The 19,230-nt window shown below is 44.9% G+C and overlaps 1 protein-coding gene across 5 annotated transcripts; it reads left to right on the top strand.

The window, feature by feature from the left end:
* The first annotated feature begins 4,935 nt into the window (after positions 1-4,935).
* On the top strand, positions 4,936-17,940 carry LOC146651674 (CD276 antigen-like). 5 transcript variants are annotated; one of them, XM_085384589.1, is made up of 11 exons: positions 4,936-5,263; positions 6,407-6,457; positions 6,672-6,714; positions 7,814-8,152; positions 8,308-8,601; positions 13,273-13,380; positions 15,409-15,450; positions 15,555-15,605; positions 15,923-15,979; positions 16,066-16,122; positions 16,420-17,940. In XM_085384589.1, exons 3-11 carry the CDS (start codon positions 6,678-6,680, stop codon positions 16,488-16,490), a joined length of 1,056 nt encoding a protein of 351 aa, XP_085240715.1. In that variant the 5' UTR covers positions 4,936-5,263; positions 6,407-6,457; positions 6,672-6,677; the 3' UTR covers positions 16,491-17,940. The 5 variants fall into 5 exon arrangements, with proteins under 5 accessions (XP_085240715.1, XP_085240717.1, XP_085240716.1 ...); XM_085384590.1 differs by lacking the exon at positions 4,936-5,263 and adding an exon at positions 5,270-5,496; XM_085384591.1 differs by lacking the exon at positions 6,407-6,457.
* The last annotated feature ends 1,290 nt before the right edge of the window (positions 17,941-19,230 follow it).

The raw sequence follows: 19,230 nt of genomic DNA, 5'->3' as shown, positions 1-19,230 counted from the left end.
GATGAAAAGTTACAAATATTTTACTAAATGTTGTAAAAAATTACTCGAAAAAATATGTTTTTGTAAGGCTTTGAGCTAAATGTGGAAAAATGTTGCCGTTAATTTCAGCATGTTTCACTTTACAAACTGCTCCCCATACTCAACTGCTCTTCAAGTGACCTTGGTTAACTTCACCTTCATTCCCTTATGAGACAAACCCACGACTAACATGTTGTGGTTACTTTTTGCGGTTTATATGTGTTTTTTTTAATTCACAATAACAGGGAAAAGGGAGGAAAAGTCGTCTACGGGTTTATGTTCATGCGTACAATACGCTGAGGTGACACAGCTTTACATCACTGCAGTACTTTTACAGCAGCAGGATCGTAGAGTTGTTTTCTCTGTTGTTGTGTTATGATGGATGGACGTCTCAGTGCACACTCAGTAAAGCAATGTTTTAACCAGAATCAGCACTTGATCGTTCTATACCTGCAATGTGTTAGTCTCCTGATGTCAGCCGTGAGTCTGCTGACACATCAGGGAATCCATCCTACCTGACAAACCATCCTACCCGTTATTTCTGCGCATACGCACAACACGAAATTCAGTGCCAAATCATCCTACCTTTGTTTATAAGAGCTAGAAACATACTCTGACGGGTAAAATTCAGTGCCAAACCATGCTACCTTTGTGAATGTGACCTACAAACATACTTTCACGGGTAAAATGAAGTGGCCAACCGTCCTGGCTTTATGAATATGAGCTACAAGCATACTCTGATGGGCACAGTTACGTGGCAAACCGTCATACCTACTTAAATTGGTGCTGAAATTACTCTGTGACAGCAGAAATGTGCATAAACTACTTATGGTAGGACGTTTTGCCAAAAGTAGGATGGTTTGTCAGAACACCGGCGCCATCAGGGCAATCACAAAGCGTGCAGTGTGTATCTGCTGCGCCGCGGCCACGTTCCTCAATGAAAGCAACAGTTCCTCAGCATCAAGGAGAACCAAAACTGTCTCAACCCACTCGTTTGAGGGGAACAAACCAGCACTCCAATACTGAGTAAAACACTAAGAAAAGAGCAGGAGCGGCTGACACTGGCTGCATGCCGGTGACTGGAAAATGTAACCAAGATATTGGATTTATACTTTTTTAACATTTGATATCAACTGTATGTTTTCCTAATATTAATTGTAAATTAAAGCTCTAAAGCTGTGTCATTCAGCCCTCTCACAGCTTCCCCAAAAACTCCCGACTGCTGGGAAATTCGTTCCTATTTAGTTTTATATTTTTCAATAGTTTAAATAAAAACAAAAGAAATGAAATGTGCAGCTCACTTCTGCAGCAGCAGATCGCTGCTCCGAGCAGCAGAAGGATAAAGACGACAGATACAGGATCACATTACAGGAAGGCCACAAATTCGAGCTTTGAGGAAAAAAGAGGTGTTAGTAAAGGTCTCACCTGTCAGTGACTGCTGTCAGGACGAGCACGGCTCCGTGCCGTCAGTTCTCATAGATTCTGTGATGAGTCAGAGCAGGTCGCCAAGTCCAGCTTCTTGTTTGACTGATTGTACTCATGTTTTGGAACTTTTTCTTGAATATTGCTGCACAGTTTTGTGACGTCATCTGCTATTTCCTGGTCCAAACTCAAACATACACAGCAGCATGGCTGAAAGTTAAAACCAGCCCAAATTCTTTCATCTCTAAGGCTGCGTTCACACTGCAGGTCTTAATGCTCAATTCCGATTTTTTGATCAAATCTGCTTTTTTTTGTCTGCTTGTTCACACTACAAATAAAATGTTCCCGTTTCTCCAACGTTGTCTTCCCAACAGTTTCACTAACATCTACACTGGATGGCCAGGAAGCGTTCACGATGTCTTCTCGGGCGCTTCTGTGCCTAAGCTTAAGGCTACGTTCACACTGCAGGCGAAAGCGCATCAAATCCGACTTTTTTGACCCTGTGCGATATCCCGGACGAGCCCCTTCACATAACAAGCTGTTAGCTTCAAGGAAACCTTCGGCAAGTCTAATTCCTTCTGGGTAATGAACATATGTTGTTTGCCAAACCCTATGCGACCCATATCCCATCATGGTGTGACAGTGTGAACGGCACAAATCCGACTTGGGTCCTGAATCCGATACATATCTGATGTTTTAGAAAGCGACTGCTGTTTGATGGTCATGTCGCATTAAATCCGTCTTTTATGTCACTGACACAAGACAGACGCCAACTATCAGCGCCAGAGAAGCGCCCAAGTTTTCACTGTCCCCAACAGACTAAATTAACTGATCCACGTGGCCAGTAATGTTGTGGGGATGGAGCTGGACGTTAGGGTGGTGTCTGAAAGGCAGATGTTGTCCAAGATAAGGACAATCATGGATAACACCTCCCACCCTCTCCATGACATGCTGGCTACTCACAGGAGCACGTTCAGTGAGAGACTGAGATTACCCACAATGCACCACTGACCGACACAGGAATCATTCCTGTCTGTGGCTCCCTGTACAGCTCCTCCATCTAACACACTGTGAACACTGCAACAGTTACAGCCTTTTTGCACACGCTTTTTTCTACTCTGGAATATTCTCATCAATTTTCTTGATATTTATTTATAATCCCCTCTGTTAATCCTTGATATTTATAACTGAGTGATCTGTATATATTAGTGCTGTTTCTTAAATGTGTAAAACCTGTAACATAATGTATTGTTTGGAGTTTAGTCTGTTACTGTTGCTGTTTTTACCATTTCTTCTTGGAGCAACTGTAACACACATTATTTCCTTAGGGATTAATAAAGTATTCTGATTCTGATTGTTTCAGGATGAGCTGCCATTATCCAATCACACATCTGCTTACCTGCATCTGTTGCTCGTTTCTCCTCCTCTTCTTTTCTCTTTTTTCTAAACTGAGCACCTGATGACTTTGAACTTTTCTTGTCCATCTTGGTTTTAATTTTGCACTCCAGTATGAACTTAATTCACAGATTCACTTTGTCTCGGGTTTATTTCTGGGATTTCGCACAACCCAGGATTCAAATCATGAATACAGGGCTTGGATTTACAACATTATGAATGAAATGTGCTCTATTCGGAAGCAGCAATAAAGTTTACTTTGACTTCAGCAGCGAGCAGGCGCACCGAGGCCTCTCGCGCTCACCTTTCGCGTGTAGAATTTCGAAAAAACATCGGTGCTCGCTGCTGAAGTCAAAGTAAACTTTATTGTCATCTCCGCTACATACATACACAATAAATATTTAAGAGTAAAAGAATTAATATACACTTTAGGACTCGGGGTAAAGGATCAATAACAATTTGAAATGTTTAATTTACAGTTTGATGATTTAAAGTCACACACAACCCGTTGAAAGGGGAGGGGCCTGCTGCTTCCAAATAGAGCACATTTCATTTATAATGTTGTAAATCCAAGCCCATCATGTATTCCTCGGTTGTGTGAAATCCCAGAAATACACCTTAGACTAATTGAATCTGTGAACTAAGGTGTAGGTCTGTTAGGTTATGTTGTGCTGATCCTCGGGTTGGGGGATGGGTGTTCATACTGGAGTGCAAAATTAAAACCAGTGGAAGATGCACAAGAAACGTTCAAAGTCATCAGGTGCTCAGTTTAGAAAAAAGAGAAAAGAAGAGGAGGAGAAACGAGCAACAGATGCAGGTAAGCAGATGTGTGATTGGATAATGGCAGCTCATCCTGAAACAATCAGAGTCAGAATACTTTATTAATCCCTGAGGAAATTATGTGGGTTACAGTTGCTCCAAGAAGAAATGGTAAAAACAGCAACAGTAACAGACGAAACTCCAAACAACACATTATGTTACAGGTTTTAATATTAATGAATCATTGTCAGTTGTTGCTTTGTCCTGTTCTCATTGTGTGATGAATTATGATGGCTGTTTGGTAGCCGCTTGCATACTATGCACTCTCTCTCTTCATATGTGTGTGTGTGTACAACAGTTTTATGTTAATGTGCAATCCTTAATATGTTTTATATGTGTATGTGTGTGTGTGTGTGTGTGTGTGGGGGGGGGGGGGGGCAGAGGGAGTGACCGCCACTGGGTACCAATGCCATCCCCAAAACGCGCTGCCATGATGTCTGGGCAGAATGAGTACGAGCAACTTTTTTTGCCGATGCCCGTGATGACGCCCCCCACCACGATGCCGCCGTGAGCAGTCGCCCATGTCGCCCATATCAAAAACCGCTACTAGGCTGGAGGCATTTTACTCAACAGTCGATCCACATGTGACCCACACATTAGCTTGTAAGTGTTTTGCGAGTGTCTTTTGCGAAAGCCTCAGGATATGTCCGCTGCATGGCGGTAAGCCTCCGAATCTCCAGCTGAACCAGCTGCAGTGCTGCTGTAGCTGAAAGGGCAATCTGCCATATGACGGTGATTAAACGCGTCGCCACAAGGTGTCGCTGCTGGGCTTCCCAACACACGGAATGGACCGATAACACCTGAGGAGCTTCCTGAGTATGCCCAGTTCTTCTTTTCTTCAGAAAGCAGCATGGCAGTTTATTATCACGATTATTTTTGCTTTGAGGTAAAATCACGAGCACCAAAGTGTCCCCTCTGATGTTTGCTGTAACAGTTCAGGTCACAGCGAGGTGTGGACACACAGGTTTGTGGAAGTCATAGCAGACGGGAAGCAGCCTTTTTATTTCTGTCGATGATGATAATAATGGCAGCTATAAACTGCAACTGCTCAGCACCTGAAACACTCTCCGGTTAAACTGATGATCAGATTTTATGAATGCATGACACCGAGGTTATGACGTCAGCAGAGTAATGGTAAATGGCCTGTATTTGTAGGAGGCTTTACTAGTCCCCAAGGACCCCCACAGCGCTTTACATATCGTTAGCTTCATAGCATAAGTGCCTAAGTCATTGACTTAGTCAAATGACTTAGGCAATTATGCTATGAAGCTAACGATATCCAATCAGCCACCCATTCACACACTGGTGATGGTAAGCTACATACCACCAGCCCAAGGACACAACGACCGAGACTGTTCACGCCGGGGCTCGAACCGGGAACCTTCCGATTACAAGGCGCCCTCTCAACTCTTGAGCCACGATCGTTGAAAGGTTTTTATCACCAGAAAGGAAGCAATGCAGAAGCAGAAAACGTGCACGTGCGCGTGGCTGAGAGTGAGAAGGGGAAGTCGAGGTTGTCTGTAAGAGAGGACGTGCGGATAACGGGAGCCACTCTTCACCGCGGCCGTGAGAGGAGCAGCCCGGGCTCCTGTGACAGACTCTGATTCAGGTGAGTCTGTAAGTCTGTGAGGACGCAGCGCTCACAGAGGCTTCCTGGGATCAGTTACGCGTTTATTGGCGATGAAAGAAATATTTGGCTCTTACTTAGCTGAGAGAACAGCTCCGGCTGTCACGCGTGTCCTGAGCTTTTATGACTGTGCACCGTCCTGCGCGCTGCTGGAAACCTTTGAGTCTTCAAACTCAGTTTGCTTTGAATCATCTTTATCGTGCTGACCTGAGCCGGTACAGTCTGGAGATTTACAGCTTTGCTTCTTTTTCATTCCTTCCATGTTTGACTTCCTGTTTATTAATTTTAATATTAACAGTGTTTCCGTGGTGTGCGCGCGTGCTCGTCTGTGTGACTTTGTTTTATGTCGGATCAGCGCTTAAAGGCTTTCAGCAAACCAAAGAGCGAGCCGTTATAGATCCGGACACTTTCTTCGGAATCTGCTTTTATAAACACCATAAAATGAAGTACTTTCCCCCCTTTTTCTTTTCAAGTAAATATAAAATTGTCAAAACTGACCTGTAACACCACAGATGTTGCTGTAGTTCATAACATTAAAACGAAAAATAAATAAAACAAATGTATTTTACAGACATATTGAAATACATCTCAGTAATATTGAGGTAACATAACAACATTTATTTTTTTATAGAATTGTCTTGATGTTCAGTTTACCTTTTTTGTTTTGAATGTAAAAAGAAAAATAGTAAACCAGTATAACCAGTATAAACCAGCTATATAAATACAACGAAACTGAACTGAATTACTGTTGAGTGCATGTAGCTCAGATTTCATTTGCTGCAGTGAGAAACCAGAAGTTTCTCACTGAAAACACATCACTGTGCAAAGAACAAAGAACAGCTTCATGATGGTTTATTTCAAGCCAAGTTTGACTCGCTACTTCATCAGTAAAAAGTTGTTTGCATTTATGACACGATGCCTGTAATACACCTGAGGTTTGGCTGCTAAATCTATTTGTTTAACTGGTTAGCAGCTGCATGCATAGAGCACACATTTGCAAAGTACCACAATCCCAGAATTTCCCTCCGTGATGCTCTGTGGGCTCTCCCCACTGTGTGGATCCTTCACAGAAAGCTGCTCTCCAGGATGTTTGACTCTGTAGCTGTTGTTGTTATTTGCTTACAGCATGCAGAGGTGGAACAGCTGCTGTCTGTGAGCCCGACACCATGTAATCCTGTGAGTGTGTGCTAAACACTGTTTAAACACAAAGTACTGGGATTATATCACTTTATTACTGTGATCTTGTTACTAATCTGAATACAATGTGGGCTCATTACATTTCCAGTAACACCTGCTGGAGGCCAGCCAGACTTCATGAGGAAGATGAAACAGTGTGTTTACACGCAATAATAGATATGTGACCACAGCATGTTTTACCTTTGTTTTACAGGCAGACATGTTAACTGCAGGCCTCGTGGTCGGACTGCTCGGTGGTAAGATATGTTTGGGCTTTACTCCTGGTGGAGGATGTGCTGCTACATGATGCTCAAATATCCCCAGAAATATGCATGTTTGGGCTCGATTTGTAATTTGTACTTTTATATTTATTTAAGGACTAACAAACCTAAAGTTATTAAAGACCATCTGCTCCATTTGTCTTTCTTTCATGAGCCATATTTAAATCATACAGCTATTACAGCTCTATGATTTACCATGTCCTGGCTATAAGTGTGCTGCATCCATACTAAATCCAAGTAAATGCATTCCAGCTGTATCGGCTTCAGTGAAAGCTAAATGGAGTTTACAGCACACAGCTGAGGCTCTGTCTGCATGTTAAGTGCTGATGTATCGACTGAGCGTCCTGTCCAAGTGTCTCCTGCGCTGTGTGAGGCTCTTATTTATTGAACAGACACAAAGCCCCTAAAGCTCTTCAGTCATCATTCTTGGCCTCTGCAGCTCGAGGTGCCCCAGACAGCAAATATTTAAACCCTCTGGTAAACAATCATTCTCAAGCCGACTAAACTCTCAATAGAAACCAGCTAACTACCTGCTAACTCTGCCTAACCTTGTAAATCCTCTTGTTTATGACACTCTGCTGTTTTTAACCTTCAGTTTGTTTCTTTGATTTTAGGGATGAAGGAGCATTTAGAGCTAATAATACCACAATAACCCAACAGATCCATCTCATCTCACTGGAGATTTTTAATATTAAATTACGTTTCACTTAGTTTAATTCAATTTATTTATTTAGCAACAAAAACAGCTTTATATTATAAGGTGAAGACTGGACAGTAACGCAAAAAATACAGAGAATCCAAAACAACTGATAGTAATTTGGGAAAGTTAATGACCCAAATTAGCCACTAGTGTGAGAGACTGCACTCCAGCCAGAAGGAAAAAGGTTTGTGAGGCACAAAGAACCAATCAGATTTCTGTTTTTAAAATAAAATCTTTAAATAGTGAAAAACAAACTTGAAGTTGGTCCTGTCAGTGCCTGTCTGTTTACAGTTTGGCTGGTTTTCTTAAACTGTGCGTTACATCACTGATGTCATAATTACATCGTTACTGATGTGTTTGTGTTTCTTTTTCCAGCCCTCATCTCGGGTCAGCGAGCGGAGCTCCTCGGTGCCACTGTTGGAGGCTCTGTGCTGGTTACCTGTAAACTCCCAGTTCCAACAAGGCCAAAGTGGTTTTACTGGCAGGAGGACGGGACTGAAAACATTTTGATTCATTGTGAACAAACGTGTCAACAAACAACATCTGAAGTCTACAGGAACAGAGTTACAGTCTTTGCTTCTGAGTTTGGATCGGGGAACATCTCCATTAAACTTCACAGTGTTACAGCTGCAGACGACCAGAAGTCGTTCTGGGTCATGGCTTCCTTCAAAGACAGACGTGAGCGCCGCTGCAACTCAACACTGCAGGTTTCAGGTAAGGAAGATATCTTCTTACGTCCAGATCGAATACGTCTCCCTGAGACTTTTCATACAGCTCTGACTCTGATGTTCTTGTTTCTGGCATGAAGTGTTTGTGCTGATGTGCTCTGAATGTCTGTGGTGTGTAAACAGTGTTCACCTCTGTCACAGCTTCCTACAGAGATATAAACCTGACCATTGACACAGCAGACACTGTGACCTGCACAGCGCGTGGAGGATACCCTGAATCCAGCGTGTCATGGTCGGGTCAAAACACGACCGGTGGTGAATATGTGGACCTGCATGAATACAAACCGACCCACGAGAGGGACGCAAAGGATGGAACATTCACTGTCAGGAGCTCCGTCAGTGTGAAGGAGCTGGTGTCGGTGACCTGCCGCATCACCAACCCTCGCTCCAACCAAAGCATCAACACCACCACAAAGATAGACAGAGATGGTGCTGGTGAGTGCAGCGCATCAGCAAACCCCAGTATCTGTCAGAGTGGGAGTGCTGGTGGAGGCGGGGCTAGATAATGTTGTAACATTAGCACTATTTTGTTAAACTCAGTGCTTGTTTGAGCCTAATCAGTATTGAAGGGACGCTGCTGATATGTTTCTGTTGTACATCCGTCCCCCGATGGATGTTCACACAGTTTCAGGTAGAATCTGGGGAACATTTTTAAAATGAATCAGAATCAGAATCAGAATCAGAATGGGTTTATTGCCAGATGTTGAGGTTTACAACATTAGGAAATTGCTGCGGTGCTTCAGTGCAGACAATAAGAATTAAAGTGCTATGTAGAAAGAAAGATATGTGCATGAGATATACATGAGATATATACATGAGAATAAGAATTATGAGTGCTACGTAGAAAGATATATACATGAGTGCAGGTGGTGATCAGTGCCAGACATGAAATGATGCAGTGACACAGCGTAGGGTCATGTGTTAGTGGTGGGAACAGTCATATGGTTATTGTTCATGTGTCCAACAGCAGAGGGGAAGAAACTGTTCTTGTGGCGAGAGGTTCTGGTGCGAATGGACCGGAGCCTCCTGCCTGAGGGGAGCAGGTCAAACAGACTGTGTCCAGGGTGAGAAGGGTCAGCTGAGATCCGAGCTGCACGCCCCAGTGTCCTGGAGGTGTACAGGTCCTGCAGAGATGGGAGTCTGCAGCCAATCACCTTCTCAGCAGAGCGCACAACACGCTGCAGTCTCTGTTTGTCCCTGATAGTGGCTCCAGCGTACCACACGGTGATGGAGGAGGTGAGGATGGACTCGATGATTGCAGTGTAGAATTGCATCATCGTCCGTGTTGGCAGGTTGAATTTCTTCAGCTGCCTCAGGAAGTACATCCTCTGCTGGGCTTTCTTGATGACGGAGGTGATGGTGGGCTCCCACTTCAGGTCCTGGGTGATGGTGGTACCCAGGAAGCGGAATGAGTCCACAGAGGTGATGGGGGTGTCAGTCAGGATGATGGGGGGGAGTGGGGCTGTGTGCTTCCTGAAGTCCACAATAATCTCCACTGTCTTCTGGGCATTCAGCACCAGGTTGTTGTGGCTGCACCAGGACACCAGACGTTCAACCTCCCTCCTGTAGGCAGACTCATCCCCGTCAGAGATGAGCCCAATGACGGTGGTGTCATCTGCGAACTTGATTAGCTTGACAGACTGGTGGGTGGAGGTGCAGCAGTTGGTGTACAGGGAGAAGAGCAGGGGAGAAAGAACACAGCCCTGAGGGGAGCCGGTGCTGATGGTCCGGGAGTCCGAGACATTCTTTCCCAGCCTCACATGCTGCTTCCTGTCCGTCAGGAAGTCAGTGATCCACCGGCAGATGGGATCAGGCACATTCATCTGGGAAAGCTTGCCTCGGAGATGGTCTGGAAGGATGGTGTTGAAGGCTGAGCTGAAGTCCACAAACAGGATCCTGGCGTAGGTTCCTGGGGAGTCCAGATGCTGCAGGATGAAGTGTAGGGCCATGTTGATGGCGTCGTCTACAGACCTGTTGGCTCTATATGCAAACTGCAGGGGGTCCAGGAGGGGGGCCGTGAGGGTCTTGAGATGGGAGAGAACTAGGCGCTCAAAAGACTTCATGACCACAGATGTCAGAGCCACGGGTCTGTAGTCATTTAGTCCAGTGATCCTAGGTTTCTTGGGGACAGGGATTATGGTAGAGGACTTGAAGCAGGCAGGCACATGACATGCCTGCAGTGAGGAGTTGAAAATGCCAGAAAACACTGGGGCCAGCTCGTTTGCACAGTGTCTGAGGGTGGCAGGAGACACACCGTCTGGGCCGGGAGCTTTCCGAGCATTCAGACTCTTAAACTGCTTCCTCACATCTGCTTCATGAATATGAAGAGTTGTGGTCGGAGGAGGTGGTGTGAAATCCTCTTTTGTGTGGGGTGAGGAGGGGGGTGTTGTAGGTGAACAGTTTGAAGGTGGTGATGGCTCTGTGGAGGGGGGAGAGGTGGGGGAATGAGTGTCCAAAGTGCCTCTATTGTTGGGGCCGTTGGAGGTGTGAAGGCTGCCTGATGGCTCGTCAAAACGGCAGTAGAAGTTGTTAAGGGTGTTGGCTAAGAGCAAGTCATCAGTGGAGTGGGGGGTTTTAGGCTTGTAGTTTGTAATATTCCTAAAACCTTTCCACACAGAGGCCGAGTCATTCTCTGAGATCTGCTGCTGCATCTTCTCAGAGTGCTGATGTTTAGCAATGTCCACTTCTTTAGTGAACCTGTACTTGGCCTCTCTGTAGCAGTCCCTGTCTCCGCTTCTGAACGCCTTACTCTTTTCCAGCCACAGCTTTTTGAGTTTAGGAGTAAACCAGGGTTTGTCATTGTTATAACTCACCCTGGTGCGTGATGGCACAATGCTGTCCTCACAGACGTGGATATAGGAGGTGACAGTGTCCGTAAACTCGTCCAAGCTGTTAGAAGCAGCCTTCATTGTGTCCCAGTCTGTGGTCTCCAAACACGTGCGAAGCTCCTCCACAGCCTCGTTGCTCCACAGTTTTTTGGTCCTCACGACAGGTTTGGAGAGCTTCAGCCTCTGTCTGTACGCGGGGATTAGGTGGATCATGACGTGGTCAGAAAGTCCGAGTGAAGCGCGGGGCACCGCGCGATAGGCCCCGCTGATCGTGCTGTAGCAGTGGTCCAATGTCCTCTCCTCTCTGGTCGGGCATTTAATATACTGCTTGTATTTCGGAAGCTCATGGCTCAGATTGGCTTTGTTAAAGTCCCCAAGAGCAATGATGAGAGAGTCCGGGTATGTCCGCTCCGTGTGGAGAATCTGCTCTGCGAGTGCGCACTGAGCTGCTTGCGCATCCGCGTCTGGCGGGATGTAAACAGCGGCCAGGATGAATGAAGCAAACTCCCGCGGAGAATAAAACGGTTTGCAGTGAATAAAAAGATATTCCAGAGAGGGAGAGCAGTGCTGAGCAATCACTGTTACATCTGTGCACCAGCCACTATTGATGTAGAAGCAGACACCTCCACCTTTGGTTTTACCGGAGAGAGCGGCCTGCCGGTCCGCGCGCAGCAGATGAAAGCCCTCCAGCTTGAGCGCGCAGTCCGGGATGTCCTCACTGAGCCACGACTCCGTAAAACATAAGACATTAAAAATCATTAAAAGCCAATAAAAATCAGGGACTTTCTGAGTCAGCAAACACTTCACTGAGTCGAAATCCTGTAAATCCTCCAAGACCTTGCTGGATCATCCTGCAGAATGTTTGATGAACGTTATGACAGAGATGACACCGATACTGCCATCACTGTCCTGACAGTGTTACATGGCTGTCCTTCAGATTTCAACTTCAATTTTATTTACACAGCGCCAAATCACAATAACAGTCGCCTCAGGGCACTTTATATTGTAAGGTCGACCCTACAATAATACATACAGAGAAAAACCCAACAATCATATGACCCCCTATGAGCAAGCACTTTGGTGACAGTGGGAAGGAAAAACTCCCTTTTAACAGGAAGAAACCTCCAACAGAACCAGGCTCAGGGAGGGGCGGGGCCATCTTTGACATACTTATAGGTGAATGAGTGGTGGTGTTATTACAGACGAGCTGAGCACTCAATCAGATATAAAGTCTGAGAAATCAGACAGAAACTCTGTGTAAGGCCCAGGTGGACGATAGATGATAACAAGTAAGACTGGTTTCTGAGTTTCACAGCTGGGGTGGACGAGGCGAAGCATCAGGCTTTCAAATGAATTAAAAGTCTGTCTTGGTCTTTCATTAATTAATAGGCTGGTGTGAAAAATTGCTGCCACACCTCCCCCTCGGCCTGTGCTTCGAGGTTTCTGGTAGTTAGAATGACTCAGGGGTGTTGATTCATTTAAACTAACATAATCATCCTGCTGCAACCAGGTTTCTGTAAGGCAGAGTAAATCGATTTGTTGATCAATTATTAAGTCATGTACTAACAGAGACTTGGAGGAGAGAGACCTAATATTTAATAATTGATCAGTGGTTGTTGATCAATGGTCATGAGAATTTGCATTCAGTCATTATGCAAATGTACTGTTTATAAGGAAACCTGCAGTCAGCTGAAACTGAAGACGTCACCTGATGATGACGAAACGTTTCTCCCACTGCAAACGTCCAGATGAACTGAATGTTTAATAAAGTTTTACTCTTTGGTTCAGATGTGGATACTGTATTGTTCTTTCTTTGTAATTGTTTATGTTTAAGTTGTTTGTTGCTGGTTTTTAGTTTGTTTTTTGTCTGTTTGGGAGCTGACACAGTCTCTATGGAGATGGGTTTTGGGGGGTAGCAGGAGGAGAGAAGCTGCAGAGAGGCGTGTAAGACTGCAACTCTGCTTCCTGGTCCCAACTCTGGATAGTCATATTTTGGGGGGTTTAATAAATTTGTCCATATTTCTAGAAATGAGAGCTGCTCCATCCAAAGTGGGATGGATGCCGTCTCTCCTAACAAGACCAGGTTTCCTCCAGAAGGTTTGCCAATTATCTATGAAGCCCACATCGTTATGGGACACCACTGTCACTGTTAGAATTTCATTAATAAGAGAAAATATTCATGTAGCCTAACCTGGATTTTAAGGTAACCTGAATAATAATTACAGTTGTTGGTAAAGCAGCCCAGCTCATTTCTGTTGTTCTGTCATATTCTTCACAGGTCCAGACACAAATCCAGGAGTGCACGCATTCATACGTCTAGTTTCTGTCTCAGTAGCATTAGTAATAGCAGGATTAGCAGTAGGCACATACATCTGCTACAAGAAACGTAAGTAAAACATTGAGTTATGTTCTTTTAACATTTACAGTAAACATATGATGTAATGTTGAAAATGAATTGTTCAAACACTGATCAATAAATCAGTGACAGCAATAATCAGTCAAAAGTTTGAACAGTCATAGACCCTGTTAGGCTTTTGGATTCAGGTCTTCAGAGCTGTGATGGAGAATCTTTGCACTTTGTCAGCGTCGTGTCTTCATTGATGACCTCTTCGGGTCACATGCAGACATGCTTGAGCAATCAGCAGGAGCATACTGCTGTGATCGCTTCATGTTTTTGTGATGTTAAAGTGGGCGGGGTCAGAGCCACCGTTTTGACCCCGCCTACGGAGCACTTAGCTGTTTCATAAAGAGAGCGAACGTTCATCCGTCTGTAAAGTCACACAGGCTGTCCACAAACACACGTTTTAAATGAGACAAACGTGTCACACAGCACAGCAACACAACGTTATTATTAACCTGTAAACTGAGTCGTCTTTACAGTCGTACTGTAGCTATGGCTGTATTGTTGTGTGGTCATAGACTCAGCCGTAGCTACATAAGTAACACTGCTGTCACAGTTACACAGTGTATGAAGCAGAAGAAACGTTTTCTCACAGTGCAGAGAGGATTCATTAAGTCGGCCCCGACTGTTGCAGCGATCCATCAGAGGACATTTAGCTACTCCAGTGTGGGAGAGTAACAACTCCTCGGGGAAGATCATTTCAGCTCAGGGCAAACGTCAGGGTAGGAACGTAGATCGACCACTAAACCACAGCAGACCAGTACATGCACCTGCTGCCCATTCATACAATGATCATAGTAAAGCATCAGTACACTGAGAGGTAGCTGCTGTTTCTGTTTAAACAGATTTTTGTATTCTATCCAGGTAGTTTACAAGGAAGTAAAGCAACCTTCAAACTTTGTTAACTGCCAGAAGTCAAAGCTCAGCAAGTCCTAACAGGTCGTGTTACAGGAGTGAAAGGTCAGCAGTCTGTAGAGCTGCAGAGTGAGTGACTGGAGGACCCTGCACCAGCTGTGCTAACGACACTTATGTGCCTGGTCTGTGATTTCTGGGAAGAGACAGAGTCTGTATCCCAATTCAGGGTCTGCAGCCTTAACGGTCCACAAGGGCCGCGTACTCAAAGACCGCTAAGGCCGGAAGTGCGAGGCTTGTGAAATGGGACGGTCTAGCCTCCGTCGCGCTGCCCAGGTTGCCTAGCAACCATGATACTAACAGCTGGAAACGTGTCATACAGCTGTGTTTGACAGAGATGAAGGAGAAAATCTTTTGTTCATTTGTTTGTTTCAACATGAGCTTTGATCATTCTCTGTGAGATTAAGCTCAGCTATTGAACGACGTATATTTAAAGTAAAGGCTTTAAAACCAAGTTAGTACAAACGTCACTAATGTCACATGACTTTGCCGACATGTGGCCAACAGTAATGTTTTAATGCTCTTCGTTATTAAACATTTGCACATAAATAAGTGACATCATATTCAGTACTTAAAGTTCACTCTTTGGGCGCCCCTCATCCGCCGTTTTTTATCGGCAAAATTATCCACACCCACCGCCGCGCTATGCATTCTGGGATATGTTGGGCCACGAAGTCTACACTGCCACAGCCTTAAAATTCAGGGAAATGAAGGACGCATTTGAGGGCCGCATTTCGAGCAGCCTTCGAATTGGGACAGCCTTCGTCGCGTCGCTGTGACGTAATCGGCCTTAAAATGCGCCTTTAAGGCTGCAGACCCTGAGTTGGGATACAGCCACTGTTACTAACAAGACTGTTAGTCAAGACACAGAGGCATAACATATCCAGGATTACAAAATAAAACAGGAAGTGACAGTGACCGTAACTGAGTTAGATTCGAGCTTAACTTCTATCTGTCAGATCTTTGGTGAACCAGTCAGGATCTGGCTGTTTCTTCCCACATCCATATTTGACTTTCCAAATGAAACAATATTTTTCTCACAGCACTTCAGTTATTTAGTGTTTCCTGCTCCTAACCTTTTTCCTCTGCTTTTGCTTTTAGGCTGCAAATCTGGCGATGAATCCAACGGACAACTGAATGGAGGTAATTCTGCAGTGAGGTCAAAAAGATCTATGATGACACGATTGGAGGGTCACAGCTCCACAGTTGATTCTTGACTGAAGAGCTTTGCTTTGTTTCTGGTGTAGAACAGCCAGGAGGTGAAAACCATGCAGACCAACAAATGGAGCTCCAAGAAGGTAAGAAGGGGGGAGGCGGTCCTGGTGCTCTCACAGCAGAGGTTCAACATCTGGAACGCCTGGGAAATAGTGACATATTTGGAAATATATGGTAGAGACCATGATGGTGTTACCAACACTGTGCAGACGGCTATATTTCAAAATTAAACTCGTCATGGAGAGAAGGAACCCCTGAAATCAGCTGGAAGGGACTCTGGTAGTCATGCAAAGAGTGATCCTGCAGCGTGAGGGTCTCGGAGCTCTCACATCCAAAGACAGCGTGTCACATGTCACAGTTCTTTAATGTTTGTCAACCATTGTTTCTTTGATTTTGTTAGAATCTCAAGAGGCAGCAAATGAAGGGAGCAGAGACGACGAGGATCCACAGGATGAAGGTTTGGACTTTGGCTCACTCACAAACACAATGAGATAAGATGACTGACACACTCAGCAGCTACACTCTGATGTGCTGTTTCCACAGATGAGTGGGGAGATGCACATCGAGACAACGTGGACCAAAACCTTCTAGATGGAGCAGGTAGTGTTCGTGTCTGTGCTGCACCGAGTTAGCAGACATTAACAGTCTGTAGAAATATGAATAAAAATGTAATTTTAAAGCAGCACTTTGGTCACACCTTAACTGTTTGAGTCACTGTGATGGTGAACAGACACTGAATAGAAAATGAGAAGTGTTTGATGTCCAGATACTTACAGCTCTAACTGTGCTGCACACACTCTGGTGAAGAGGATTAAAACCTGCATTCATCTGTTTCACAGTCGAGAAATCGCTGTTGGATCGTTTCTGAGAAAAATGTTTTGTCTGCTTTTCTTTTAGAAAACCAGGAGCACCGCCCTGCAGGTGGTGCAGAGCAAGGCGGAGGCAGCGTGCACGCAAACACTGACTAAACTGAGGATGGATTCATTGTTCGACTGCACTCACACACGCTGTGAACAGGACGACGGCTGTGCGGCCGACACACCAGAGGCGTCGGCAGAGTCGTTTCCTGAAGAGTTTAAACCTTTTTATTTGCACAGTTCAGTTTAAAATGACCTGTTATTGGCTCGTTCTTAGTGCCAACGAGTTCTTCTCCAGGCGGACTCAGTGAAACCTACAGTAAAACCAATGAACGATGCAGGGAGCTAAAATGTTCTGTTTGAGCTCTGCTTTTGCCTCAAGACGCCGAGAAGGATGAAACGATCAAATGAACCGTGAGCCGGTGAAGCTGCTGTGACTGACTGAGCTCAGCTTTCCTCGAGCAACAAAACAAGGATTTCGCGTCTTTACTGTTTCCCAGCTGAACAGGGTCCGATCAGCTGCACCGTTTTCTTGTTTGTCACTTTATTTAAAGATTCTGAACTGTAAGAGTCTACAATCCAGAATTTCATAACTTAATGCTGTTTTAGATGTTAGCTGACATCTGCTGTATGCTGTAAATACAGATTATAGGAGGCTGAATCCATCTTTGCTGTGTGAGAATGAGGAGCAGTGATGACTAATAATGATGACGATGATTCAGCAGCATGTGAATGGAGTGTTGCTATGAACATGTTCACAACAGTTTTACTCCTTTACTTCATCTTTTATATATTTATTTATGCATTTTAATTTGTGTGCATTCGATACACAGCTGGTACAGTAACACACTGACAAACATGAAACACTGGAAATTTAGGGACAGGGGGGTGGAAGAGGCAACAGGACAATTTATGCATGATCCACGTGGTCAGATGTTCATATGCTGCGCTCACTGATCCTCTGAAGCTAGTAATACTGACCAGGGAGCAGAAAGGAAGCAACGCGTTTGCAGGTAATTTCAGGTGCATCAGCTTAACAAACAAACTGTTTCTATGCTGTCAGTGTGTCTGGCAGCTAAAGGTCCAACTCACAGAGAAACGAAACTAACTCGAGAAAGATGAGAAAGGAAGGAGAGAGCTTCAAGTGCTCATTTAAAGCTTACATGTCAGTCCTCATGTTTTTGAATCAGTCCAACAGCGTCACGATCAGAACTGCCAGAGTTATTTTCCCAACTGGACCATTACAGCATTTCTTACAATGGTCCACGAGTCAGAATCTATTAAAGGTTTTTTATTTATTTAATTTTAAAAATTTGAGTTTGTACAACCACAACGTAGGAGACCGGGGGACGGAAAAGAGAAAGGAGAAAGAGGCGAGGAGGCGAGGCGAGGAGACGAGGTGAGGAGAAGAGGCGAGGAGACGAGGCGCTCCCCCAGCTGCTGGTTACGCCAAAGCACTTTCCCCACGCTGAGCCCTTACAACTGATGTTAGGCTCCCCCCACCCCCGACTTTCATGTACTCACTTTTCTGTTTACATTAATATAGACACAAGGTTCGGTTCCCTTTGCATCAGACCAGCGGAGCTATGTTTTTATTTCTTATGTTACATTTCAGAGCCGGTACTTTTTTACTTTGACTTGAGTAAAGAGGTTGAATCAGTACTTCAGCTTTTACTGGAGTATTCTTTAAGTGTACTTTTGCCACCTCTGGTTATTCCATACTTGTTGGAAGTTCACAGGATTTTGGGTAACTGGTGCTACAACATGCGCTGGTTCACTTTGGAGCCTCATTTCATCCTAAAACTAAAGGAGAGTTTAACAGGATATTTAAAGAACGTGTTGAGTTTGTGTTAGCTGCAGACACACAGCCAGCAGGACCTCCTTTACTGATGCTTCCAGCTGCAAACATCACATTTCAGGGAGACTTCACTGTAAACACAAAGGTCTGTCACACCTGCTCTCCGACGCGTCGACTCTCTCTGCTCTGCACGTGTCCACGACCTAACACACTTACAGTCATCACCACCACAACAGCAACACAACGGGCAGCTAGTGGTCGCAAAAGCACCGAGCACTCACGGCTCCACTGAACCTCGCCTGGAGCCCGAGAGCGTCTCCTCACTCCTGGTTATGGATTACAGATGACATCATGACCTCGGTTCTTCTGAAGAGTCCGTGTGACTGTTGTAAAGAAATGTACAGTAATAAATGTGCATGCGTCCGCTGTATGTATATTTATATTAACTGTGTTAGCACAAAGTGACGATCAGATTACTGTAAAGAATCAATGAATCTGCTGTTATGAGCACAGACTGGGATTAAAAGTTCTAAATATTACTTTCAGTTACTTCTAAATTATATTTCATTTGTGTCATGGTGACACACCTGACAGCACGTCTGTCCTTCCTGTGGTGATGTCAGTACGATAAAGTCAGGAATCCCTAACACGTGAGGACGATCAGCTCCAATCAGCTCAGGGGAATTTAAACCTGGACATCTGTGGGACTGAGTGACCCCTTTTCTTCCCCCCATCCATCCATGCACTTATCCTTTTCAGGGTCACGGGGCCGCTGGAGCCTATCCCAGCTGTCATAGGGCGAGAGGCAGGGTACACCCTGGACGGGTCGCCAGTCTGTCGCAGGGCCAACACACAGGGACAGACAACCATTCGCATTCACACCTAGTGGCAATTTGGATTATCCAATTAACCTATCCCCACAAGCTGCATGTCTTTGGACGGTGGGAGGAAGCCGGAGTACCCGGAGGGAACCCACGCAAACATGGAGAGAACATGCAAACTCCACACAGAAAGCCCTCGGCCTGATGGTGGAATTGAACTCAGGACCTTCTT

Source organism: Rhamphochromis longiceps, linkage group LG16 (genome assembly GCF_057381845.1).
Source record: "Rhamphochromis longiceps isolate RC_006_pf linkage group LG16, R_longiceps_female_GT1.1, whole genome shotgun sequence".
NCBI classification, from domain to species: Eukaryota; Metazoa; Chordata; class Actinopteri; order Cichliformes; family Cichlidae; genus Rhamphochromis; species Rhamphochromis longiceps.
Note: the sequence above shows the minus strand (reverse complement) of the source record. Positions and strands in the feature narration are given on the sequence as shown.

What these genes read in the sequence shown, in the direction of transcription:
- LOC146651674 (XM_085384588.1), top strand. Translation starts at nt 6,368, where the DNA reads ATGTTTGACTCTGTAGCTGTTGTTGTTATTTGCTTACAGCATGCAGAG. An exon ending in CGTGGTCGGACTGCTCGGTG is followed by an intron (nt 6,715 to 7,813) that starts GTAAGATATGTT and finishes TTCTTTTTCCAG; the next exon opens with CCCTCATCTCGGGTCAGCGA. An exon ending in CTCAACACTGCAGGTTTCAG is followed by an intron (nt 8,153 to 8,307) that starts GTAAGGAAGATA and finishes CCTCTGTCACAG; the next exon opens with CTTCCTACAGAGATATAAAC.